This window comes from Manis javanica, chromosome 15 (assembly GCF_040802235.1).
Source record: "Manis javanica isolate MJ-LG chromosome 15, MJ_LKY, whole genome shotgun sequence".
Taxonomy (NCBI): domain Eukaryota; kingdom Metazoa; phylum Chordata; class Mammalia; order Pholidota; family Manidae; genus Manis; species Manis javanica.
In genome coordinates this window covers 79,042,900-79,069,734 of record NC_133170.1, presented here as the reverse complement: position 1 = coordinate 79,069,734, position 26,835 = coordinate 79,042,900, and the positions used below count along the sequence as shown (strand labels likewise).

General features: G+C 51.4%; 1 protein-coding gene and 1 long non-coding RNA gene across 9 annotated transcripts in view; one reads left to right on the top strand and one right to left on the bottom strand.

Moving 5' to 3' along the window:
- The window catches only part of MYO18B (myosin XVIIIB), a 234,028-nt gene extending 218,115 nt beyond the window's left edge, over positions 1-15,913 (bottom strand). For all 8 annotated transcript variants that reach the window (XM_073223995.1, XM_073223991.1, XM_073223990.1 and 5 more), the window contains exons 1-6: positions 15,795-15,913; positions 13,835-13,995; positions 5,955-7,244; positions 5,345-5,411; positions 4,454-4,566; positions 3,025-3,201 (exon numbers count right to left, since the gene is read on the bottom strand). In XM_073223995.1, coding sequence (XP_073080096.1) covers positions 3,025-3,201; positions 4,454-4,566; positions 5,345-5,411; positions 5,955-7,244; positions 13,835-13,995; positions 15,795-15,831 — 1,845 coding nt within the window. In that variant the 5' untranslated portion in view covers positions 15,832-15,913. The remainder of the gene's footprint in view (positions 1-3,024; positions 3,202-4,453; positions 4,567-5,344; positions 5,412-5,954; positions 7,245-13,834; positions 13,996-15,794) is intronic.
- On the top strand, positions 11,154-15,942 carry LOC140846637 (uncharacterized). Its single transcript, XR_012125971.1, has 3 exons — positions 11,154-11,679; positions 14,005-14,140; positions 15,808-15,942. It is a non-coding gene; the product is annotated as an uncharacterized lncRNA (long non-coding RNA).
- The last annotated feature ends 10,893 nt before the right edge of the window (positions 15,943-26,835 follow it).

The window sequence follows — 26,835 nt, the reverse complement described above, 5'->3', positions numbered from 1 at the left end:
GTCCTGTAATTGATGCGGTTATTACACAAGTGTGCATACTTGACAAACACAGAACCGGATACCAGAAAGGTGATTTGGACTGTTTGTAAATGGTGTCTGAGGAAGCTGGGCTGAAAAACAAAAAGCCAGTCTGCTGAACTTGCTTTCTGTTGGGAAGAGACAGAGGACAAACGAAACAAATAATTCAATTATATCTAATAGGAGTCATTTTAAAGCCATGAGTCTGGACGAGATCACCAAGGAAGTGGGCATTTAAAGAAAAGAAGAGAAGAGGTGTGGGGCCAGGGCACCCTGACCCAGAGATGTCAGGGAGACCAGCAGAGGAGGCTGGGGAGGAGCCAGCAGGACAGCAGGAAAACCAGAGAGTGGAGTCCCGGCCCAAGGAAGGGAGTGCCCACAGGAGGGAGGGACCGGCTCCATCCAACGGGTCCTGAAAGAGGAAGCCAGAGACGTAACCACTCAGCACTGGGTTTGGCAGCGTGGAGATCACCGGTGACCTTGACAGCAGTCTGCTTAGCACAGCCTTTAGGGAGAAGGCAAGACGGCAAGTGGAAACAGGGAGGCCAGCCGAAGCAGGGGAAGGGCCTGATGGGGGGAGGACATGGGACCCTGGGGTGCACCTGTGTGAGGCCTCTGCTGCCCTCCCCAGGGCCTTAGCAGGACCAGGGACACAGAGTGCAAGGCCCTGCCCGAACCCACACCCCCAGTGCACTGTTGGCCTTCCCTGCCCCTGGACCCCTGGGAACAGTAGTAATGAGTCCTCATTCTGATGAAGACACAGGGGTCAGCAGGACCCCAAAGCTGGCAGAGGTGGGCAAGCCCCCCACATGGGCTGGACACCGCCTTGGGGCACACAGAAGGCAGAAGACCCCAGAATCTAAACCCTGGAGCCACCTCCCACTCTGGAAACACTAGAATTCCAGGGACAGTCCCAAGGACTGGAGGGGACAAGAGAGAATTTGGCAGATGGAGGCCCCTGTGTACACACACAAGTGCATGTGCACACATGCCCTTGTATTTGTTCACACGTACCCTTGCATGCTTGCACACAGGCATGCTCACCGACACATGCACCCAAAACCTGCAGAGGCCCCTGTGCCCGTCTACACCCCATTCAATCACACCCACACTCACACCCAAGAAGACCTGCTCCCCCACCCCCGCACACACCCAGCTCCAGAGCAGCCAGATGGGCCCAGACTCCCAGTGAGACCCACACACTGCCCAGCCCATCTTCAAGGGGGTGCCAGTCCTAGCCTCACCGCAGGTCTGTGCTCCCATCTGGTGGCCATTTGTGAAACTACATACGACTCAGCCAAAGAACCTAGGTGGCTGAGGGTTTGAGTACAGGATGTGAAGGGAAGGGCAGGGCACTGGGCAGGGGCTCAGAGGAATTACGAGACTCATATCCACTTCACGTTTTATGCCTACATTTTTAGGCTGTTTGGCCCAGGCTCTGCAACGGATGCCTCAATCCAGGACAGCCAGTGTGAATCTGGCTTGCAGTAGGTCCCTGTACAAAACATCCCTCCTGGGGGCTCCTAAGGAGCCTGAGGAGCCGCCAGCTCCTCAGAAGGCTCAGAGGCCTTGGGCTTCAGCGACGGAAGCCTAGACCTCACAGCAAGGGAGGGGAGAGTGCGCGTGCTCAGCTGTCCTCCCGCACCCCTGCCAAGGCCAGCCAAGCTGGGGTGGGACCTGGGGTGGCATGGGGTGGCCTGGAGAAGAGAAGCCTTGGGGAGGGGGATGCAGGGCACTGTGTCCTCTTTAACGGGCTTGGCATCATTCAGAGGCTAGGGGTGGATTTTCTCCCGTGGGACTCCAGAGGTCAAGATGAGGCTTTCATCCCCAATAGACGGGTGAGAACTCTGATGCAAAAGAGGCTTGATCTTTCCAAGGTATCCTCAGGGCGCTAGCAGGCGTTCTAGAGGCCTGTGCCTCTCCCTGACCCACGAGTCCTCAGAACAGGGCCCAGATAAGATGTCTGGCCTCCCATGGGTCTCCCACGCTGCTCCATCTACTCTCCGCCCAGCAGCCAAGGACGCCCTTTTATAGCAGCAGTCGGACTGTCTCTCTGCTCTGCTTAGAATCTCCAGTGGCTGCCATCATGCTTAAAGAAAAAGCTGGAATCCTTAGGACCATGTGTGAAACCTGGCACGACCCTCATGCCCGTTTGCCCCAACCTGCTCACTATCTCCTCCTCCACACTCATCAGCTACTTAGAATTATTGGCCTGTCTCCCCCTCTGTAATGGAAGGTCTGTGAGGGCAAGTTTATTTGCCCAACTTCCCTGCTATTTCCAGCACACTTGAAGTATCAACCTGCCACTCCATCAATAGCCATTGAAACAATGAAGGACATGGGCTCAAATTACTCAGTTGTGGCTGCGCACCTTCCCACAAGGGGGCGCTGAGAGATTACCTTTGCTTCAACGGTCTTAACAAAAACTGGCTGTTTCTATATGTAACATGAAATAAATAAGTAAAAGCTTGAGGCTTCAGTTTCCCAATTTATGTGGGACTCCCAAGTGTCCAGTGCGAGATGCAGGGCATAGACGAGCAGGCAGCCCGGGTGTTATCGCAGCTACCCAACTACTGGACATGAGAGCTCCGAGGCTGGCCCAGCCCCTTCATCTCATCTGCGAAATGGGGTCAGTAATGGTTCCTGTCTTTGCAGGTGGGTGAGAAGGTTAATTGAAATACTATGTGAACATGCTTGAAGCAGTGCCTGGGACAGAGTTGATACTCATGTAATATTTTCTCTCATTGTTATTTTTGTCTTTAATGTACCTGTTGTTTCTATCAGTCACTCACCTTTACCCTCTAAGGAGGGGAGATCACAGGTCCTTGATGCCCCAGGATGCCCACATTGCCCCTGGATCTCGCATCTGACAGGATGTTACTCACAGACAGACAGGTTTGCAGGGGGCTTTAGCTGCTATGCTCTCCTCCGGGGTGCAGAGGGAAACCCCTGCAGCCTGCCCCTCCTGTGCCTGTCTCCAGGCCTTGCCCCATGGTCCCCCCTCACCTTGCCTGAAGAGGGCGCCAGGGGCCCCCGAGGCTGGAGGGCGATCAGATCCGGCCCTGAGCAGGTGTGCGGCAGCTGAGCCCGGTAGCGGTGCAGAAGTGTGTTCAGGACACTCGACTCGTTGACACTGACCAGGGAGGCCAGGTCCTCGGCCTGATCCAGCTCAGGAGGATTGGCCTGCAAACCATCACAGTGTCTTCTGGCCTTCTGGGCCCCCATGCTGCCACCACCACCACCCCTACACACACACACAGGCCCAGTGACCCTGTCCCTGGACAGCTGTGACCAAAGGCCAGGACAAGCCCCAAGGACTGGAGAGAGTGACAAGACCCCTTCTCCTTTGCCCTTTGCACAGCCTGAGAGCCACCCTTCCCTTCACACTAGTCCTTCCTTCCTGAGCTCGCTGCACTAGGGGGAGGTGCTCCCAGACACACAGGAGCACCTTCTGTATCTCAGACACCACAGAAAGAAGGGGGTGTTCCAGAGTGAGGGGGTGACTGCTTCTGTTGACTCCTCTTCTGGGTCATCGGGGAGATCTGTATGTGCTCTATGATGCTCAGGGGTGGACCAAACAGCCTCATTTGTCTAATAGCCCACCTGCATTGATCCCTGGAAAATAGGCCCAAACTTTTCTAGAAGCAAAGGATGATTGTGGCTTCCCCTTGGGGCATCCATTCTAAAAGGGTTCCTACCATTCTTTCACGGAGCTTTCTGGGCTTAATGCTCTGGGGTTTGGGTTAAGCCTAAGCTCTCTCATAGGTCAGCCTTTCTTCTGAGGACACTGGCCCTCTGCAAGCTCCCAGCACCAATAGGAATGGAAGGCCTGAAGTGGGCAGGGGAGTGGACAGGGATGAAGATAACCAAGGCCCACATGGAGCTCCTGGAGGAAACTCATTCTTGATTAATAGGCTATAACAGCTGGGGGAAAAAATCAGGACAGAACCTTTTTTCCCCCTATCATTATCCTCCAAAAGATTTACAGTGTATTGCAAAAATTATGCAAAACAACTATAAAAGCAAAACCAAAATACAGGCCACTGGAACCTATGCTATGATTAATGGCAAGCTGTAGATTTATTTAACTGAGCTCCCTGGCAGCTGGAGTGAAAAGGGAAACACATCCTGTAGCAAAACTGGCAATGTCCATAAAATGAAAAGCAATCACTTTCTTGGGTCAAGCAGAATTCTCAGCCCTAAGACCGAACAAACATTGTCTCTTAACATATCTGCATGATGGGGACACTGAGACAGAGCAATGACTGTCTAACAATGTACAGAAAGCAGAGCAGTGAGTACAAGGATGGTCTTCCCCATGACGCCCTCTGGGGCACCAAGCCATAGCTGCATCTGCAGGCAGCTACCAGGAAATGTGTTGCAGAGGGAGGGAGGGAAGGCATGGAGAAGGCACACAGAAGGGGAGGGGGCTCACCCGATGGACATGATCCTCATCCACCTCAGTAATGGTTTTATCAGCATCAATGCAAACTCGCACCTTTCCCACTGGCAGGTCAGCTGTCCCCTCATCTGGCTTCAGCACCGTTGCTGGTGGACAGCACAGGGACAGAGGGAGGAGAAGAGGGAGAGAAGAGGAGAAAAGAGACAGGCTCTGAGTGGATGAGCCAGGCCAGAGAGCTGGAGAGGGGTCCAGGACAGGTCAGAAAGGAGCCACGTCCCCTTCCCTTGGGGCCTATTCACATGAAGGGTTCTGAATGGTGACCCTCAAACCCTTTGAGGACAGAGGCTGGGTTTGACCCTCCTTGGGCTTTTATCAGCTGGCACAGGGCCAGGCACACAGAGGACTAGGTGCACTGACACACCTCATACCTAGACCTGGGATGGCAGACAGTGGCATACACCTGCCATTTCTCTTCCAGCACCCATGACAGACATCACTAACAATCACTCTTCCCAGCTATGTTCTTACACAGACTCAGAATCACCTCCTAGTAGACAGTGGTCACAACTAATCAGCCAAAGTGGGCTCATGAGATGAAATCTAAATGTCGCCCTGGGCTCAGATTCCCTTGAGGAACACTGTGTATGAATCAAACAATGCTTGTTGCGTTAGTGAATTAAATGATTAACTGCTAAGGCTCAAATGCCTTTGCAAAGAGCACCCAGTAGACCAGCTGCCAAGGGTGAACTGACCCTCAACTACTCCCACCCCAAAAAGCCACATTTCCCCACCCTAGTCTTAGGGGCTCCTTACCCTCAACTTTCTCCCCAAAAAGGGTCAGGACCTGGCAAATATGGCTAGCAGCAGTAGGGGATGCGAGAGAAAAAGACTTAGACCCTCAGATGAGCTAACAGCCCTAATTACCAAGAGTAAATCCATCCTTCTGAACCAGCCAGACTTTTTCTGCCTCGTACCATCTGTCCTCAGGAGCCTGAGAGCAAAGATTACGTACATTAGACCCAGGTCACATTGCCCTTCCCCACCGCGTGTGAGGGGCGAGCCCCTTATGTGGGAGTTTCTTGGTGGGATCTGGGACTCCTAAATCAAAATCCCCTGAGGGGGTGAGGGGTGCTTATTTAAAAGCAGGTGCCTTGGCCCCACCCCTGACCTTTTGAATGGAATCTCCAAGGGGGACTTGGGAATCTGCATTTTGAGCAATCTGCTATTTTTTAGCCCCAAATTTGAGAACTATCGTGTGACATGAGTAAGCTCAGCCACAAGGGGGCGTCTCACAATCCTTGGGATCTCCTTCGTTCTACGGACATCCCCACCCCAGGACAGGGGGCAACGCGGGCCTCAAGACGCCGGCTTATCAAGGAGAAAGTGCTTGTGGCCTCCTCTGGGCGGGCCACCTCTCTCCAACGTCCTGTCTCCTGTCCCTGCCTTGCACCCCTCCAGGGAAAAGTCCTGCCCACCCCTCGTCCTCTAATGGGTCCCTGCGCCCATGCGCACCCTTGGGCCTGCGGCCCCTCACCTGGTCCGGGGCTCCGCTCCAGCCTCCTTCGCCCGCCTCCTGCAGGGCAGGCCCCTGCTGGTCCTCCCGCGCCTGAGGCCGTTCTGCCCTGCTTGCCAGAGCGGGCTGTCTGCGCCCCTCCAGCTCCGACTCCAGGGCCTCAGCCCCATTGTCCGCTTTTGCGCTGCACTCCTCTGCTTTCTGCCCTCGGCTGTCTAGCTGGCCCTCCTTCCCAGCTGCTACTGGGGTCTCCCCATGCGCCTCCACCTCCCTGGGGGCTTTACGACCCTTTTCTGTCTTATCCCCAGCTTTACCTGCTTCCGCAGGCTCACTCTGAGGTGGCCCCCCTTCTCCTGTAGCACCCTGGGGCGCACCTGCCGGCCCAGGCACAGTTGGAGGGTCCCTTGATTTCTCCACCACGGTGGGCGCTTCCCCCACCTTCCCGACCTTCCCCAGCACTTTGCCCAACTTCTCTGCCTCCGCCTTAGATTCCTCTGTCTTCTCCACCTCACTCAGGAGCTCGCTGCCTTTGTCCTTCTTACTTTGGGGACCATCCCACTTGCTCCTTCTGCCCAGGGAACCTCCCCACTTCCTCACCTGAAGCCGGACTCCAGCCCACTTCCCTTCGCCCCCTGCATCCCTGGAGAGATTCTCTTTTGCCTTCTTGTTTGGGGGGTCCCCTACCCGCTTCTCCAAAGTCCCCAGTTGTCCCCCCTCACCTGGCCTCTCTTTGCCCTGGGGCACCTCCCCTTTCAGCCCTTTGGTCTGGGGGGCCCCACCCCCTTTCCCCACTGTGCCTTGATCCTTCTCGCCTTTTGTCAGTAGCACAGTTCCTGGGTCCCTTAGACCCCCAGTCTGGGTCTTCTCAGCCTTCAGGGTTGCATCCTCAGAGCTGGCCTGGGGGCCACGAGGAGTACCTGGGGTCCCCCCCTTTGGTTCCCCTCCTGGGTCTGTGGCTGGCAGTGGAATCTTGCATGTGGGGGCATCATGGGGCTGGGGCTTCTGCTCCAGTTTGGCTGAGTCCGGATCCAGCTTGGCCACCATCAGCAGCACGTCACCCCTCCTCACACCTCTCCTGCAGGGCAGGGGTTTTTTGGCTGGTGTCCCACTGGGGCTCAACTCCTGGGACTTCTCACCGTTGATGCTGGTGATCAGCACCGGGTCTGTGGTGCCAGGCGTCTCGCTCTCCTTGCCCGGAATGTCTGAGCTCTGGGGAGAGCTGGACTGGTTGCCCTGAGAAATTTGTTGGTGTCCAGATTTGGTGCCACTGTTGGACTTGCTGTCAGGTTGGCTGGTGGAAATTTCTGTGGTCTAGGAGAGGAACCATAACAATTCTCAGCTGCTTACTGACCAGACAGCCTCATCACTCACTCACTCACTCACTCACTCACCCAATCATTCATCCATGTATGTGTTTGCCCAGCCATTCATCCACCCAAAGACCTTCAAGCACCTATAAGACCTGATGGGCACTGTACCAGGCAATGAGCCAAACCCCAGCACCCTGGACCTTGGACCAGTATCTTGGCCAAATGACACAAATGGGACGAGAGTGGACTCTGGAGCCTGACAGACCCAAGTTCAATTCCTGACTCTGCCAATCACTAAGCTGTGTGTCCGTAGGTAAATTACTTGCCCTCTCTGAGTCTGTTCCCCAATCAATAATCTGAGGATCGTAATGGCCTGCTTTGCAGCGTGGGCACAGAAACTGAGGCCGGCACCCAGCCAGTACTCGGTAACAACAGCTGCCATGCATCCACTGCTCCCGTTGCTGTTGTATCTTTGCTGGCCCAGGAGAGGACCCAGAGCTTGTCATCAGAGGACTCATTCCAGGCTTGGCTTGTACACTTTCCAGCTGGGTGGCCATGAGCAAGCCACCTGTCACCTGTGCGCCACCCACCCCTCGGTGTGACCGGCTGACCGTGCAGTCTCGCAGGGTAAGATGGGGAGAGCACTCTAGAAATCACAGAGGGCTGGACAGACGGAGTCGCTGCTGCTCTTGCCACCACGGTCCCCACACACCAACCCCCAGGCCAGGTGAGGACCCTGGTTTCTGCCGCTGAGGTCCTCCACCCTCGCCTGACCTAGACTTTTGAGCTACAGGATACCCCTGGGGTCTCCACCACCTGCTCCCCTGCCAGGCCCTTTTCCTGCCGTGTGATGCCCACCCAGCCGTCCATCCTCAAACCAACCTGGCTCTGGCCTGAACTGCTCAGGGGACTGGCTTTGCCTCTGTTTGTGCAGAAAGAGACCTTGTGGGCCATTCTACCCTGATGCCTGGCTTCACCACCTGCCCTAATCTGGGTTCTGCCACCTTGTACCAGGCTAATGCCAGCCTCTCACACACCTGGGCCTGGGAATCCAGGGTTCTCACCCTTCTTAAATCCAAACCAGTCCCAGGATCATGTTGATTCTATCCTGCAAAGCTTCACATCTGTGTTTCCTTTCCCAAATCCAGGTCTACTATCTCTCACCTGGGCCACTGTCACAGCCTCTGAACTGGTGTCCCTTGTGTTTGCTATCAGTCATTTTAAACCTGATTAAAAGGTTTTGGCAGCTCTCCACAGCCTACAGGAAAATCATTCAATACCACCATCTGCCAATCAAAGCCCTCAACAAGGAGCTGTCACCCTCCATTCTGATCTTATTGTCCCTGCTTAGCCCTATGCTTTGCCCACTCGGCGCATCTCCTCCCACATCTGATGCTTCCCTGTTTTTGTTCATACTGAGCTTGCTGCCCAGAATGCCCTGTCTTCACATCCATGTTCTACTCATCTTTCTATACCAGCTCAAATGCCACCTCTTCAGCAAATCTTTGCCTGAAGACCTTAACCAGAAGTTGTCTTATATATCCATGAAGCCCCAGAGCATGGTGTTGGTGCACCATTTGCATCAATGATCACATTCTGCATCCATTCTAGCTTTGATCTGTGTCTCTCTGCTCTTATAGGTGGTGGCTGCCTCAAAAGCACAGTCTCTGTCTTCATTTTTGTAATGATATGATGATGATGATTAATAAATGAATAAAATAGTTATCACTTAAAAATCCCTCAGAACAGGCCCTATACCACCATCATATCTTAACTCTTGTAAAAACCCAATGAAGTAGGTTCTGAACTCTTTTTCCCATTCTATGGATAAGGAAGCAAATGCAAAGACATTTAGATGGCCCAAGAGACAAAGCCAAAATATAAAGTCATGCAGGTCTCTGAGACTAAAACCAGTGCCCTTAACTGCTGCATATTAACAGCCTTACTTGTCTCTCTTGGACTCACTGGTATCTTCTGAAAGCTTTAAAAAATACTGATGCTTATTTTGCTATGCTGATGGACAGTGACTGTAAAGGGGTTTATGGGGGGGACCTGGTATAGGGGAGAGCCTAGTAAACATAATATTCTTCATGTAATTGTAGATGAATGATAACAAAAAAAAAGAAAGAAAGAAAGAAAGAAAGGGGGATTACTCCCTGATAGGATAAAACTAACTGTAAATCAACGATTAATGCATGCTTTAAATATCCTTAATTTGATAATTTAAAGGGTGTCAGATGATCAGCCATGGAAGTACATTTTTCTGATAATATTCCTTTCTCTTAAAAAAAAAAAAAGCAGTTCCTGTGTGGTGACCTCCAATAAGTTCTTCACAATGGTATAAAGGGCATATCAAAGTATCAAAGTGTGGGCAAAGGGTCTGTTTGTGTTTATACAGAGGATCAAAGCCTAATTTGGCTACCCAGAAAACGAACTAAGATACGACATGAAGAAGAAGTTCCAACATCAACATCCTCTGGAAGAGTCATTCCAGAAGATGATCATCAAAAAACATCAACAAAGATCCCGGTGCTGCTGCAGTTGTAGCTGCATTCATCCCACTGGTTCCTGGAATTGCCATTGGAATGAAGAAGGAGATATCTAAGCTGGCCTGTGCATACAGTAAAATAACAAATTTGACTAGATCTATACTGTTGGAACTCAACCAAGAATTAGGAGAAGTGCAAGTTGCAGCGCTCCAAAATCTTGAGACTACAGACTATCTACTGTTAAAAGAACATATGGGATGTGAACAGTTCCCAGGAATGTGTTGTTTTAAATTGTCTGATTTTTCTCAAACTATTCAAATTCAGTTAGACAATATCCATCATATCATAGATAAGTTTTCACAAACGCTTAGGGTGCCTAACTGGTTTTCTTGGTTTCACTGGAGATGGCTGGTAATTGTAGGTCTGCTTTGGTTATGTAACTGTATTCCTACTATGTTAATGGGTGTGCGTGATTTAATTAGTAGTTTAAAACCTATACATGCTTAAGTTACTCTACAAGAAGATATGTCAAAGAAATAACCGATCTTCCCATGTTTTCTTCCATCTGCTACTTCTATAGCTTTTTTTCTTCCTTCCTAATTACAACCCTTAAATAGAATTCGTGCCTCATATCGAATTTACCGAGTATCATAATTCTTCCAAGTGGTAAAGATACCTCGAGACAAATGCTGGGCATAAAACCCACAGAGCATAAATCTGCAAAGAAGTAAAAAGCTAACCTTTTCAAACAATATTGCTTCTCTCCCATTTACCAACTTTACATTTCCCTGTATGGCCCCTGAAGATGACTGGTTAGCCAGAGACGGGTAAGATTCCTCAAGGGAGGAACAACCTAAGACAGGCACAGTCGCAGGGGGGCCATCAGGTGAGAAATTGGGGATCAACAGAGGTGAGGCTTAGAACCTCACCCCCCCCCCCGTTTTGAGAGAAATCTTCTGCATCCGTGGATGTTTTGCTGCCCTTGTCTAGCTTGGATTAATACTTAGCCTATAGGCACACACCTGATCATCTACATTTGCCCTCTTACAGCACTAAACTATGTTTTCTACCTTTATCTTGCATCTACCTACCACTTCAGCATTTTATTTAATAATAATAATAATAATAATAATAATAATAATAAGGGAGAAATGTGGGATTCACATATAAATCAAGTATAAAAATCAAACGAATATTCATATTTGACCTGATTGTTTATAGTTCATAATGCGTGATCAAAACCTAAAGTTTCTGTGATATGACTGCCCTTGTACTGTTCACCATGTAAGAACTTATTCACTATGTAAGAATTTGTTCATCATGTAAGAACTTGTTTGTTGTGCTTCAGAAGATCCGAGACTGATGAGAATTAGGCTTTGGGTGGATTAATGATTGTGCATTGAGTCCCCTGTACAGAATTTTATTGTTGTTAACTGTTAACAACCATTTGATCAATAAATATGAGAGATGCCCTCTCAAAAAAAAAAAAAATACTGATGCTTAAGCCCCAACCCCAGAGAGTCTGAGGCAGTTGTCCGGGTTGTGGCACCCCAGGTGACTACAGTACAGTGTGCCACCAGTGCTGAGGACACCTGCTCCAGGACCCCTGGCCTAGGGCTCAGTCTGACCTTCCGGAGCGATGGAAGGCAGAACCTTGGGAAGGGGACTGGCTGCCCTTGGCAGGTCTCAGCACTGTCTACAACATTTTGAAAAGTGAGTCAGTGCCTTATTTTTAACCAAACCACAGCAGAGGAGACATCAACACGGGGATGGGCCAAGCAAGATAACCAACCTCCAATCCCAACTCCCCACCCGCGAACTCTCGTCCACTGGGTGTCCTCAGTCACCAAGGCCCTCTGTCCCTTCTGCCACCTGTTTCATACAGAGGAAGCGGCACCTCTAGATCACTGGGGCTGAGAGGAAACTCACAGCACATCCATTCCCCAGGTGAGTGAACAGGCCAAGAGAGGGGAAGGGGTTCAGCCTGGACCACGTGGACTGATGGGGCCACAGCTACAATCCAGGTCTCCTGACGTAAGGATCTCTTCCGACGCCAGTGTTATTCCAGCCGCTCCGCGTCCCTCACTGGCTGAGGGGCCTTAGGAAAACCATGAGCTTTGTTTTCCATCCCTGCAAAACGGTGGTAGATTCTATTCGCCCTTTCCCAGGATTATATGGGAGTCAATGAAGCAGCTGTGGGGGGGCGGGGGGAGAGAATCCAGACTTATTTACTGATTGGGACAAGAAAATTGAATTGGCAGGAACCAGGCCAGGCTCGCTGCCTCACAGGGACGTGACCCCAGGCTGCCCTGCTCCAGCCCCGGGGAACATGTCGGCCCACGGCCCAGACACCTGTTGCGGCCTGAGGCCTGTCCGTCCTACAGCGTGGCTCTGGGCCTGTCCAGGCCCTGCGGTGACAGTGCGTCCCCATCCTCTGCTCGGCTCTGCTTCTTCACTTCGGCGCAGCGACAGCAGCATGGCCTGCAGGCCTGCGGAGCCCTTTCCTCCCCGGGCCTCTGGGGCCACCACACCAGCCGCCTACCTCCCCAGACTGGCCGTTCCCAGGCAGCTCAGAGAACATACACTCTTGCCCGGCTCTGCCTCTCTCTGGCCTCAGGACCTTAAGTAAATCATCTGACATCTCTGAACCTCAGTCCCCAACTCTGATAAGTGGGAATCATCCCACCTACTCCATTGTTGCACAGGTTATCGAACGAGCCCACGAGCAGCAAAGTGAACCTTGTCCAGCGATAAACAGCATGCAGTAATATTTCATCGTAGCCTTAACAACAGCCTGGTGGGGCTGACTTTGGGGAGGAGAGAGAGACGGTCCTCCCTGTCATCCTCCCCCACGAAGACCTGGCAGGGGTGTTTCAGCAGCTGTGGCTGTTCGGCAGCCGAGGGCTTCTCTAATGAAGCAAAGACACTGTAACTGGACAGGTGCAGGCACACGGGAGACCGGCAGGGCAAACAACAGCTGAAGGGGGGTGAGGGGCAGAGCCGGGGTGGCCCCTGGGCTCAAGCCACCTCCAGGCCCTGACGCCCAGGGATCTCGGCCCAGCCATCACAGCCTTCACTCCCCTTGAGGTGGTGCCACAGTGAGATGAGGAGGTGCCCTTTCTGCCTCCCAGGGTGCCGCACTGCCACTCTGCGCGCCAAGCCTGCCTGCCCTGTGTCCAGCGCATCATTCTGCCCAGGTTCCATGGCTAATGTGCTGGGGAAAAGGAGGGAGAGAGCATGGCATGGGCCACCATAGGGGACAAATCCGCAAGTCCTTAAAGCACAGGGGTTGTTTCTTGTCCACCTGGTACTCCAACCCAGAAGTGCCATTTAGAATAATTAAAGGATTTTAGTGGACACTGACCACTCAGAAGGGATGCCAGTTGGAGCAGGGTACTGAGGTTCCTACCTGCACTAAACATTAACCCTTTAGTTACTGGCTTCTTGCCATTCTCAGGGACTCAGGAGAGGAGCAGCAGAAGGGCACCTGGGGGAGCTTGGGGTCATGGCTGCTTACCACCTGGAGTGGAAGGGGTTTGATATCCTAACAGCCAATACAGCTGTAACCAGTGAGTACCAACTGGACATCTGTTCTGCTTAAATTAAAGTGAGCTAACCACACTTTAGCTAATATCTAGGATTGCCTTTCTCTAAATGTAGAGGTAAAATGATTCCCATATTCATACATTGGCTGATATCATTCATTCATCAAACAAACATTTGTTGAGCACTCACTAAGGGTCAAGTACTACGTATGAGACCGCTCAAGATACAGAGCTGAAGGAGATGGCTGTTGCCCTTAAGGAATTGTTAGATAAGTCATATGATCGAATAATTACAATGACAAGCACAGTAAAGGCAGACTTAGAGGGTCCAGTGGGAATCAGAGGAAGGAAGACAATTGGAGCACTTTCCAAAAATGTACTACTTGAGTTGGGTTTTGAAGGATGCATAAGAGTTCAGTAGCTCAGCTGAAGAAAGGACATACCTCAAAGTGAGGACAGCAAGGGCAAAGGCAGGATGGTGAGTGACTCAGGAGGCTCTTAGGACAGGATGGTGGGCATGGAAAAGCACCTGGTCCCCTTCCAGCAGGGTCACTTACCTCTTGTTCTGGGGAGGTGAGCACTACCTTCTTCCTCAGTCTTGCTTCCTTGGACTCTTTCTCAGTCTCACGGACCAGTTGCCTAATGAAGCCCCCTGGGATGACAGAGAACAGGGGAGGGGGCGAGGAAGGTGGAGGGCTCTTGTCCTCTTCCCGAATCTGTTTTGCAGAAACAGGAAGGATAAAGCTTGGTGAATGAACCAGCAGGAGCGAGCTGCCCTTTTAAAAGTTTGCAGTGCACCCTGGGAAGGGGCCGAGGAGGACATACAGGACCAAGCCCACGCGTGAGAGGCCACAGCGAAGCAGGTGAGGCTCAGCAGGGCTCTGGAAGGTCTGAAGACAGCACAGAAAATGGAACGCGTGAAATAGCAGAGGTTACCCAGTCAATGCGATTTCTGGCTGGATCGAGTTTCCTCAAAATATGAATCTAGGCCATCAAGGTCCCTTCCTTGGCATGGGACAAACCCATCTCTGGGAGGACCTGCTCCGAAGGGGGCTTTTCCACTTTCCAGAGCAGATGCCTCCTAGGGAGCCATCCACATTCTCCTGCTCCAACTCAGCTCGAAGTTAATAGATTAATCAATTAATTAATCATTTCTGGTGTGCCAGGAACATGATAAGGTAGGGCAGGGCTTGTAGCCATGGTGTACATGAGGACCCAACCCCATGGCTACAGCACTGTGTCTTCTTGGTCCTTACACCAGGACCGGGGCAGCTGGGGGCTCCCCATCACTGGGTCTCAAACCTGACAGGCCGGCCACTGGCATTTTACCCCAGAAGCGTGGCCCAGGCCAGAGCCGGCCGGCCTCAGTGGCAGCTGAGGCTCCTTTGGTGGCCACCGTGACCTCGGAGGCTGGGGCGTGGAACTGGCTGTGGCCAAAGTGGCTGTGACTTTAATCAGCATCACTAAGACTGCCCACCAGGGGGGAAAAAACCTCTCCAGCACTTTCTGTGGCAGAGCTAAACAATGGTTTAAAATAAGCTCCTTATCAAGGGCCTCTGCGTGTGGCTGACAAGGACTTGATCTCTATAGCCCAGCTAATAAAAGGGGAATCCAAAGGTGACAGGAAAGGCCAGGAGACAAAGCAGAGACCAAGGGATAGGGCCAGTCCATGCAGACTCTGTCCAGGGAGCGAGAAGCGGGGCCCAGGCAAGGCTGGGCTCAGTTTACACACACATCTCCCTCTCCATGCCGACCGAAACCCATGTCGGAAGTGAGAGGGGCTGTTAAAGCACGCTCAGCAGGTGTCAGCCCCTGCTTCTCTCGGCGTGATTCTCGATTGCGCACCCAGATCGGCCTGAGAGGGGCAGAGGCAGTCAGGAGGCAACCAGAGACACGCTTCTCCACCACCCCTTCCCTCAGCCTCCCGTTCATCAAATCATATGCACAAGTGTGGGGTGGAGGGTGGAGGGAGAGACAGGCAGCAAAGAGAAAACTCTTCACGGTTTCTTGTGAAAAATACAAAAGGGAAGAAAGGAATAATTGGGAAGAAGGACATGTTTCCAGGTCTCCATGGTGACAGAAGGCAGAGACCACAGAAACGCATCCCTTGGCATTAGCCTGGCAGCCAACAGCTCTGCCTCTGCCCCACCGCCCACCAGCCTCCTCCTACACAAACCCCAGGCTCTTCAAAGCTGCCCTGAGGATGGAGGCAGGACAGCTGGTCTACCCTCAGTCCCCACTGCCCACTGAGGAACGAGGAGAGACCGGGAGTCATGGGAGGAGCCGAGGGCATGGTGAGTAATGCCCAGCTGGACTGGAGAGGCCCCGGCTAACCGACTGGCTGGGAGAAGACAGGAGGGGGACCAGACATGCTACAGGGAGGCGCTGGATAGCAGGCTGTCAGACACCCTGCGTGCAGGGGCAGGGGGCAGCCTGGACCACCCAGGCTCTGATGTGTCCTCCAAAGGCCACGTTGGCCCCTGCAGCTGCAGCCCGAGCCCTGAGCATTACTTTCCTTCTGCTCCCACAGGGCGAGGCGTGATGAGATGGCCATGCTGAGACAGAACCAGGACCGTGAGATGAAACGATGAGATAGGGTTCCCTGCCAGGCAGCACGGGTGAGGACTGACGGACACCAGGCTGATGGATGGAGACACAGTATAGGAGAGAAAAGAGAGGCAGGTTAGCTCGTGGACACTACTTCACCCCCATCCACACCTACGCCATGAACCAAGGCCACACAGCTGAGCACAACCCCGTCATCTGCTCCTGGGAGGAGTGTGGCCAGCATGGAGGCTGCTGGCCATGGAGTGGACAGCGGCCTGAAACCCTTTTCCCCTTGACCCCACACTTTAACTTTTTATTGAGCTATCTAATAAGAAAAGTAAATATAAAGCTTTGTAGCTCTTACATAAAGAACAAATCTATATAACCAGCACCCTGATCAAGAATAAAAAATTATATTTTATGTATAAGGAGTTCAAGAACAGGACAAATCTAATCTGTGATGGTAGAAGTCAAGGTGCTGTTAACTTCTGGCTGGGAAGGGGCATAAGGAACTTTCTAGACTGTGGAAATGCCCTATATCTTGATCTGGGTGATAGCTACACAGTATATCATATGTCAAATTTCATACAGCTGTACAATTAAGATTGCTTATGTAAATCGTGTCTCAATTCAAAAATGTAACATTACCAGTCCCCAGACACTCCCCCATGCCCACTTCCAGTTACCTTTTCCCCCCAGGGCAGCCATTACCCTGACTTCTAATGCCGTAGAAGAGCGTGGTTTTCTTTTCCCAGGGAATTGGCTCCAAAGTCTGACCAAGTAAATTAGGAAAGGGCAGGACACTAAAGCTATTATTTGGCCCAGCGCTTTGGGGAAGCAATTTAGCATATTCAGCATCATAATATGATGAGAGTTTTACCAAATGTTCGTAGGAGAAGCACTGAGACATTTAACAAATGTTCATAACTTTTCACCTATCTGGACAAGTTTGAGAGAGTAATCCTAAACCAGAAAATGTCATCGCTGTGTCATTTGTAGCACCAAAACAAATGACCCCAGACTCAACCCAAGGGTCCAGTCACTAGAGAATGACCAATAAATTAGACCGCATCTAATATGAAGGAATATTATGGATCCATTGAAAAGGGTATATAGGAAATATTTTTGTATAGCCAGCCTTACTGAGGTGTCATTTCCATGGCAGCTGTTAAGATTCGCCCTTTGTAAACATACAAAGTGGTAACTTTTGACAAATTTACAGTTAATAAAATAAATTGACAGAGTTTTGCAACTGTCACCATAAACCCATCAGTCCAAAAAGACCCTCGGTGCCCAGTCACAGTCACTACCCATCCCACCCTCTGCCTCAGTCAACCACAGATCTACTTCCTCCCTCCACAGATCACCTTTCCTGGACATACTGACATAAATAGGATCCTACAGTGGGCAGTCTCTCATGTCTGTCTTCTTTCACTTGGCATACCATTTTCTGAGGTTCACTCACATTGTTGTGAGTGGGTATTTCATCCCTTTCTGTTACCAAACATGGTTCCATTGTGGATAGCTCACATCTTCTGTTTCCATTCACCAGTTGATGGACATTTGAGTTGTTTCCACTTTGGAGGCATGATGAATGCTGCTGAAGTCATGGGCATCTTTTTGTGCCCATACTTCCTGTTTCTCTTAGGCAGATTCCTAGGAGTGGCATTACTGGGTCATACGGGGGCTTTGGCTTTTTAAGAAACTGCCAAGCCGTTTTCCATAGTGGCTGCACCGTTTCCATGCCCCCAGCAGTGCAGGAGGCTTGCTGGGAGGTATTTGCACTAACACTGGACCAGGTGCAGGTGGACTTGTTAAGTGAAAACTACCCTACATGGACAAAACCTGTAGAAAATGAAGAGTGGAGGGTACCACACCACGATCTTGGTGGAGGTGGTCGTGAGTGGAGACCCTTCTTCTCCCTTCACCTTTCCTCAGTTCTGGCTGCAGGCTGGGCCCATCCCCTGGCGCTGTCCCTCACTGACCCCTCCCAGCCCTCTCCTGGAAGAGGCCCCCGCATCTCGGGCTGTCAGAGCAACAATGACCGTCCAAGACTTCGCAAAGGCTTGGTGATCTCTGAGAAGCTGGTTTCCGTGACTTAGCCGTAAGAAAAGTCCTGGGCAGCACTCAAGGCAATCTCGCCTCACGCGTGGACAGCTGCGCATCCCGGAAGCTGGGGAGGCGGGCCTGGCGGGGCCCCAGCACTGTGCTGAGCCAGCTCTCCTCAACTCTTAAGAGCACGTGGTGAACCTCTCTCTCCAACTCCGCGTTTCTCGGTGTCACATTAGGAAACTGAAATCAGCCATGGGAGCACCTACACCACAGACACTGGCAAATACTACTGTTGATCGGGCTTTTGTTCCGGGAGCTGGCCATTAAACACTGACCAGCACATCACTCACTGGCTGAGACCCCAGCACCCCTGCGGGGCCTGGCAAGGAAGAAATCTCAAGATCTGAAGATCGGAGAAGGGACATTCCAGCTCTGATGAGGTCACATGCCCATGCGGTGACCTACAAACATGTCCGCCTGCAAACAGCCAAGTCTCGGCCTTAAGAAAAAGTCCCCCCCAGTGTGGGCTCTCCAGCTTGCAAAGGCACAGGAGGGGCAGATGAAGGTGGGCATCCGGCCAGATCTCTTCGGAGGGGGGCAGGGGCAGAGGAGGGGGATAAAGGATGCCCTGCCCGCTCATCCCCCTGGGAGACACTGGAGAAGCCCCCATGTGACTCAGCTGGAATCCGCTCCACCACACGCCTGGGGAGTGGAGCCCAGGTTATGAAGAGGCCTGACACTGAGTGGCAGCCCTGGCCACTGCGCCCTCCCACCCTTTCTGTCCAGCCCAGGCCTGGCCAGGGCAGTGGCCACTTCCCAAGGATCGCCCTCTGTTCCAAGCCTCCAGGGGGAATCCTGGCTGTTGGTCTGGGCTCTCCTCAGCTGGGGCTGTTGACCTGCCCAGAGGGCCACAGCACATGCAGGCAGGGAGAGGGGGGCTCTGTGCGGGGCCCTCACTCCACACGTCCTGCCCCTCAAAGGCGCCAGGCCAGCCCCACTGACCAAGGGCCAGGAGCCAGTCCTCCTGGGGAGGCTTTGTTGAGCCTTAATTTAACAAGTGTTCTTATCACCAAATTCCCTTTCTGGCCTGAAACGCACAGCCGCCTCATCAGCTGCTGTTTTAAGCCTGTGAGGAGGCCCCAGATGCTTGGAATTCATGGTAGAGTCTCAATCTCTCCCTAGGGATGAGGAAGGCTGGTCACCCAGGAAAGGTGACCCCCAAAGCCAGAGATGGCTTGAAACAGTTTTCCATGTACACTTGCTAGATCTGAGTGGCCCCTGGGTAACCTGAGTCTTTCCCTCTCACCCTCAATGTCCAGTCCTGACAGCAGCCATTGTCCAGTGACTTCTCCTATCTCAAAGGATAAACTCCCAAGTCTTTATAGCAGCCTCCCAGGCCCTCATGACTACCCACCCCGACAACTCTCCCCCTTGCTCCTCCACATCGGTGACACTGGCCTCCTGGGTGCATCTTCTCATAGGTTACCACCTCAGGGCCTTTGCACATTCTGTTCCTTCTGCTTCAGGTGCTTTCCCTTCTCTGTGGCTCACAACTTCACCTCCTTCAGGTCTTTGCTCAGAGTCATCTCAAATGATCCCGCCTTTACCACACTATTTAAATGGCAGCATAGCCCCCATCCCACCCTAACCCACCCTTCCCAGGATTGCCCATCATCTTCTCCAGCTCTCTTTTCCCTCATAGCATTTAATCACTGCCCATCCTGCTGTATATTTTTTTGTTCATTTCTGACTCCCCCTGCAGAACGTGGCCCCTACATGGCCAGAACTGCCACCTCTTCTGTCCCTTTATGTAGCCCCAGAGCCTAGAACAGAGCTGGTACATACTTAGCTCTCAGTAAGTTTTTGTTGAATGAAGGGATGAATGATTAGGAGTGCGGCTGAAAGGGGACACAGTGGCCACAGGCAGCAAGTCTGTGGCAGGGATTTCTGATGTTTCCTGGGTTGTATGCACCCACATGCAGGGGACCACATGTTACCATGGCCCAAGTTCATTGATACCAAGTTCACTGATAATGACGCCACTACCCTTACCAGGCAGGACCCCAGGAATTTCTCTGAGCCTGTGTTCTCAGCTGTAAAATGACTGGAGGATAACAGGTGCTTAATCACTGCTCTCAATAGTATTTTCCTTTCTCATCTGACTCCATGGTCAAAGCTGGTGTGGAGACCCCACCCCAGGACCCAGCATAGGATGATTCCCCAATATTTAGGGAGAACCAGTATCTGTCAAGCACTGAGATAGAGCTTTATACCTAAATTGCCCCCAACTTAGGTGTAAATTCCTCCTGGACCTGGAGTTTAATTATCCCATAAGCTATTATCACGTTATTCCCAGGACAGCGCCATGCGTTTGGCATCACTCCCATAGGACAGGCAACCTGCTTGAAGTCACCCGCAAGAAGGTCAGACTGAGACCCCACCCTGCACCCAGGTGTGTTTGACTTCTCCCACACGTGCTCAGCTCCCCCACAGCTCTGCACTGGTGGTGATAAGAGAAGGCTGAGCAGGGGGCACCCTATGTCCTGGTGGCATGTTGTGGAACCCCAGGAAGTTGGTTCAAGTAGGTACATTCAGGGTAAGGCTGGGTATGCACTGATATTCTACTTAGCCTCTGTTTGGTGTTAGTGACAGCGCTTGACATATCGCAGTTTGGGGATCTCAGGGCTTAACAAATTCACTCAAGTTTACACAGTAGAATGAGGGTAACTGGGTACCCACGTGCCTACTCCTTCTGCTCAACCCCGAGATCTCTGTCCTCCTGCGCTGGAAGGGAAGCATCAAAGCAGGGCCACTGACGACCGTGCACAAAGACTGTGCGTTGCTCTGTGCTGAGAACTTAAGTGGATGACGTCCTTCAGCCTTCCCAGGCCCCCTCCTGTAAGGTGGATTCTGTGAGTAACCCCAGCTCAGGAAGCTCAGGCAGGGCAGGGGAAGTGCCTTGCTCCCAGCTGAGAGGTGGCCACACTGCCTCTTGGACCCTGACATGTGGCTCCAGAGGCTGTGCTCAAGGTCTCCTCCAGCAACACTGTCGCTGTGTGTGGCCTGAAGCAGCTTCTCACTAAAAGCTCACCTTCCATGGCAGGAGGGTGCCAGCCCTGCGGCAGTCCCTGCCTCCTGCCTCCCCCAGCCGGTCAGCCCATCACCCTGCCCTTTGCTCCCCTGGCCACGTGTCACTATCAGGTTTAGGACCTATCTCGCCCACAGTTTGGTCCATGAGGGTCAATGTTCATTCCCTAGCGAGCTCGCAAGGTCCCTGGAGGCCGGTGGAAGGCGGTGGCCACTATAAGAGCCAGCATGCAGAGCTAAGGTGCCCAGTGAGAGGAGCTGGCTGCCCGGCATCTGGGCTCTCTGGCGGTCATGTGGGAGGCCAGGCATGCAGGGATCAGAAGCCAGTGGGGAGAGAAGGAGGCTGGGGCAGAGGAAGACACCACGTGCAGCCACTGGGCAGGGTTTCAGCCACATCCTCCACCTCTCCCACCTTCCAGGGGTTCAGCTAATGGGTATCAGCCCCGGGCATCTGTGTTCTCAGCCCTCTCCCGGCTGTGTGCCTCCACCGAAGGCACCCCAGGATGGCCCCTCCATCCTCTACCCTCTCCCGTTCTGGCAGCAACCCCCTCCCCTGCCTCCCGGGTTCTAGAGGAAGTAACAGCTCCCACAGTTGCTAGCCCAGCGTCCTACACCATTCCTTGGTCGGGGGTCCACCATTTTTTCCCATAAAGGGCCAAATAGTAAGCACTTTAAGCATCAAGGGCAGAGAGTCTCTGTTGCAACTATGGTTGCCTATTGAACTACACAGGTTCAGGCCCACTTATATGCTGATTTTTTTTTTTGGTAAAAATATTGGAAAACATTTTGAAGGTTTGCAACAATTTGAAAAAACTGACAGATGAACTACATAGCCTAGACATATCCAAAATATTAAGAAAAAGTTAGGTATATCATTAATGCATAAAAATATATGTAGACACTAGTCTATTTTATCATTTGCTACAATGAAGTCAACAGCAGGCTATTAGAGTTAAGTTTGGAGGGAGTCAAAAGTTATATGTGGATTACTGACTGGGGAGGGTGTTGGGGGTACAGGGGTCAACTGTACTCAGCTCTCCCTCTGCACCTCCAAAGCAGCCCTGGATGGCATGTAAGTGAGTAGGCATGGCTGATTCCATCCAGGTTTGTTTTTGAAACCAGGCAATAGGCAGTCATTTACTGACTTCTGTGTTGATGGTCACATTCAATCCTACTTCTAGAAATGGTCCCTTTCCTCAACGCTCCTCAAAGGACCCTAGTGGAGTGAGCCAGTGCCCCCCAGAGAAAAAGAGGGCCTCATGGGAGAGTTCAGAGGACAGGATCTGCAGGCCAAGGGTGCAGCACCCGATTGGCTATCCCTGAGGCCTGCTTCCCCATCCCTTCTCCCCAGGAAGCCAGGTCTGCAGCCATTTTCCAAATGGAAGGGCCCCAAGTCTGTGCAGGCCCAGGATGGGGGACGGCTTGGTTCATCTGTCTGTGCTTCATGATGCAACCGCCTCCCTTCTTTCTTCAGCCTGCTCTGTGCTCTTGGGAGTTGACCACGAGGGTTGCAGCCACAGGGCTCCCTTACTCTTCTGCTTCCCATTAAGTCTGGTCAGTGGAAGGCTCTGGAAGGAGACCTGCATGTGGGAGGACTAGAGGTAGGGTACTTATCCCCCTCTCCACCCTGCTCCCTCCACATTAGACCCTAATTTGGGCAAAGGCTGTGTTTCTCAATCTATAGCCACAAGCACCTTGGAGTGGTCCATGGACCACTTTCCACAGACCACCGAGCCTCTGTGACCCTTCTGTCCCCTGCATCAGGCCCAAGGCTAGTGACCGATTCCCACCACTGCCAGTGTCTGGGTGGTTCAGCCTGCTTAGCTGGTTTCCTTAATTCTACACACACCTCTGGGGAGCATTCCTCCATTAAAAGTCTCTCCAAAACACCAGTTGAGTGTGCTGTTTTCTGGCAGGACTGTGGCCCATACAGCCAGGGGCCAAGAAGGTTTCAATTCACATATCAGCTCTGACAGACAGGTTGGTTGCTGCTTTGGAGGATTATACAGGAAGGACTCAGCTTTCATCTGGGCTCAGTGGAAAAGAGTTCTCTGATTGATTATTAATGTCTGCCCAGGGTGTGGAAGGAGAGAATGATTCACAGTTGCTATCTATTTGCCATCTGCAAGCTAAATGGACAAAAGTGACTCTGACGATTCATGCATGGCCCAGCCAAGCTCACCCAGACCTTGAGTTTGGTAGCCAAAGAGTCACATAGTGACACAGATCCCCTCTGGGTCAGGGCAAAGGAAACCCACAGCCAGCAACTAGCTGAGGATTCAGACACACTCACGACAACCCGCATTATCCTGGACTCAAAAGGGGCAGGAGATGACGGAGAAGAAAGGGCAGAAGGAAAAGAGACAGTGGAGAGAGAAGGAGGGAAAAGCAGGTGAGGTACTGAGATGGGGAAGAATGGAGAAAGGACGGGCAGCAGGGATGGAGACAGGCTGGAATGTCCCATCACCATCAGAGTGCCACAGCACTGGGCATTTCCATGGGACTGTCCATGTGGCAGAGCCTCAAAGACCCAGCCTTGATTAGGAGGAATTCCCTGGATGGATAGTCAGGGAGTCCCTCTTGGTCGTGCCCAATGACGGGAAGCTCACCTCCACATAAGACAGCCAGGGTCTGCTCGAATTGCTTTTCTTCTCCTTTGAAACCAGAGCTACAAAGTCCACTGAAGCCATTAAACCCTCTTTCTCCTGTCCTGGCATCTGAAGACCAGGAAAGGGAAGTGAGACAGCTGAGGGCCCCCAGCTCTGAGGACAGCAGAACCACGTCCCCAGCCCCCAATGCCCATGGCCACTGTTTCCTCCTCCTAAGAGTGGCCTTGCCAGGACGGCCACATGCTGGCCCCTGTTCTGTTCTCTGGAGCAACAGTTAAGGCTCCCCATCTGACACCAGTGGGACCTGCCCCCATTTTCTCACCTGGACCCTTCACTCATTTCTTGGGTGAGAGATTTCTCATGGCTCCCAGATCCTTCAGAACGCCAGCCACTGTTCCCTGGGAGTTTTCTAGACCACTCTGTGCAGCACAAGCAGACACTTCACTCTGCAAGAGTGTGACCACCATGAATGCAGCAGGCTTCCCACCCTTTAGTGGATTGATACCAGCCTGGAAGGTCACATACCTGAGCTTAGGCCCCACCTGACTGTTGTCAAATCTCTCAGGAATGCATCTTCCCCATTTGCCAAGTAGGTGCACTGGCCTTTCTTGTCCACCTCACAGGATAGTATGAGTACTGGAGGCTCCGCACCCCCATGCGCCATTACTGAATTTCACAGCAGCCCCGTCCCCTATGATCTCAGGTCAAATCCCAGTCTTCAGGTATCTAGACCCAATTCCAAAGCTGGGGGGAGGGGCTCCCCAGGTAACAGCAAGCAATTCTTGGACACCACAGGGTGTCCAAGAATTCGATCTTGACACTATCTACCTGCAGATAGCATCAGGTCCCACAGTTAAAGCCTCACTTCTTCAGACACCAATCACAAAGCCAGGTTGTCTCCTATGATGCTCCTGACCAAACAAGGCTCCAGCAACTCCCTCCAACTCAGGATGCCCATCGCAAGTCCGGGCTGTTACTCCTGACCAACTCTGGCCATAAATCCAGAGATTCCCACCGCCCCTCCTTGGGTTTGATTAATTTGCTAGGACAGTTCACAGAACTCAAATATTTCACTTACTAGGTCACTGGTTAATCATGAAAGGATATAATTCAGGAACAGCCAGATAGGAGAGATGCATAGGGCAAGGTACAGGGAAAAGGAGTGGGGCTTCCAAATTCTCTGTACGAGCACCACTCTCACCAAATCTCATGTGTTTACCAATTCAGAAGCTCTCCAAACCCCATCCTTTTACATTTTTAGGGAGGCTTCATTATGGAGATCTGGTTGATCAAATATTGGCCATTGGTGATTTAATTCAAAGTAGGAGAGTGGGACTGACCCAACCCTATAATCACAGGGGAAGACAGCCAGCCCCCATCCTTAAGTGCTTCCTGAAAGCTACATCATTAACATAAAAAAACAGGTTTATCGAATGGATAAAGAAGATGTGGTACATATACACAATGGAATATTATTCAGCCATAAGAAGAAAACAAATCCTACCATTTGCAACAACATGGATGGAGCTAGAGGGTATTATGCTCAGTGAAATAAGCCAGGTGGAGAAAGACAAGTACCAAATGATTTCCCTCATCTGTGGAGCATAAGAACAAAGAAAAAACTGAAGGAACAAAACAGCAGCAGACTCACAGAACCCAAGAATGGACTAACAGTTAGTTACCAAAGGGAAAGGGACTGGGGAGGTTGGGTGGGAAGGCAGGGATAAGGGGGAAAAGGGGGCATTATGATTCGCACGTATAATGTAGCCGGGGGACACAGGAAAGGCAGTATAACAGAGAAGACAAATAGTGATTCTCTATCAGTGTCTATGCTGATAGACAGTGACTGAAATGGGGTATATGGTGGGGACTTGATAATAGAGGGGGTCTAGTAACCATAATGTTGTTCGTTTAATTGTACATTAATGATAGCAAAAGAAAAAAAGAGAAAAAAACAGGTTTATTACTCTCAACCTTAGGAAATTCCAAGGGTTTTGGAAGCTATGGGTCAGGAACTGTGGATGAAGACCAAGTACATGAGAAATGCACGTTGATCATCTGAATGGCCAAGTACATATTTTTCTTATAAATCACAATATCATATACAGGTCTGTTGAAATCTCCAAATGCTTTGTACATCAGTGGCTGACACACCAGCACCTCCTCTCCCCCACCCCCACCACCCCGTCTCTATTCCTAAATCATGCTGTGAGTGTATTTCTTACGGAAATAATTAGAGAAAAATCTTGGTTCCTCCAGAATGTTGCCTTTCCTGACTCCAAATCTGTGGTTGCCCCACTGATCTAGGTTGGCCACACACCCTTTGCCAACCACCACACAGCCTGATGAGACACGGGACCTCACAGACGGGCCTTCTGGCCTAGGGCAAGGATGGGCAGTAATGTTTCTCTTGCATGTCAGCACCCACTGATCTGTAGCTAGGGCTGCCTGAAGGGCTGTGTTGAGAAAGATCCTGAGGTATGCCTGGCCTAGTAGGAAAATGTGTGGTAATTGACTAGTAATGCCTACCGTGGGCACAGGCATGGTTAGGGGTGGTGCCTATGCCAAGTGTCATTTCTAGTCTGGTGCTCCCTTGGCCACAGTGAAGCAGGAAGCTGATCAGATTTCTTCTGGGAACCTCTCCTGACTGCTTTTAGGGTTCAAGTGGTCCATCAAAGCCCTCTCTTTCTACCCCTGCTGCGTTGCTATCTAGAGCTATGCTGTATAATACAGCAGCTAATAACCACTTGTAGCTAAATTTAAATTAAAGTTTCAGCTTGTTAGTCACATTAGCCACATTTCAAATGCTCAGTAACTACATGTGACCAGCAGCTACCACACTGAACAGCACAGACACAGAAGATTTCTACTGGAAACATATCTGTTTCACAGAAAGTTCTAGTGGACCAAGCTGGACTAGATGAGTGGTTTTTGATAGGTAGTGATTGTGCCCACCAGTGGACATTTGGCAATGCCTGAACACTTCTGGTTGTCACAGCTAGAGAGGGTGCTGCTGGCATTAATGGGTTGGGGCCAGGAATACTGCTCAATGTCCTACATTGTACAGAGCAGTCACACACACACAATAAAGAATTATCTAGCCCTAAATGTCCATAGTCATGAGGTTCAGAAACTCTGGTCTAGAAGAAGTATGAGGTTGAGAAACCCTAATCTGGAAAAGCATGTCAAGTGGAGAGAAGCATTAGGGGGAAGAGGGGGTAAAATAATCTTGCTTTAAACAATAAATAGAGAAGAATTATAAT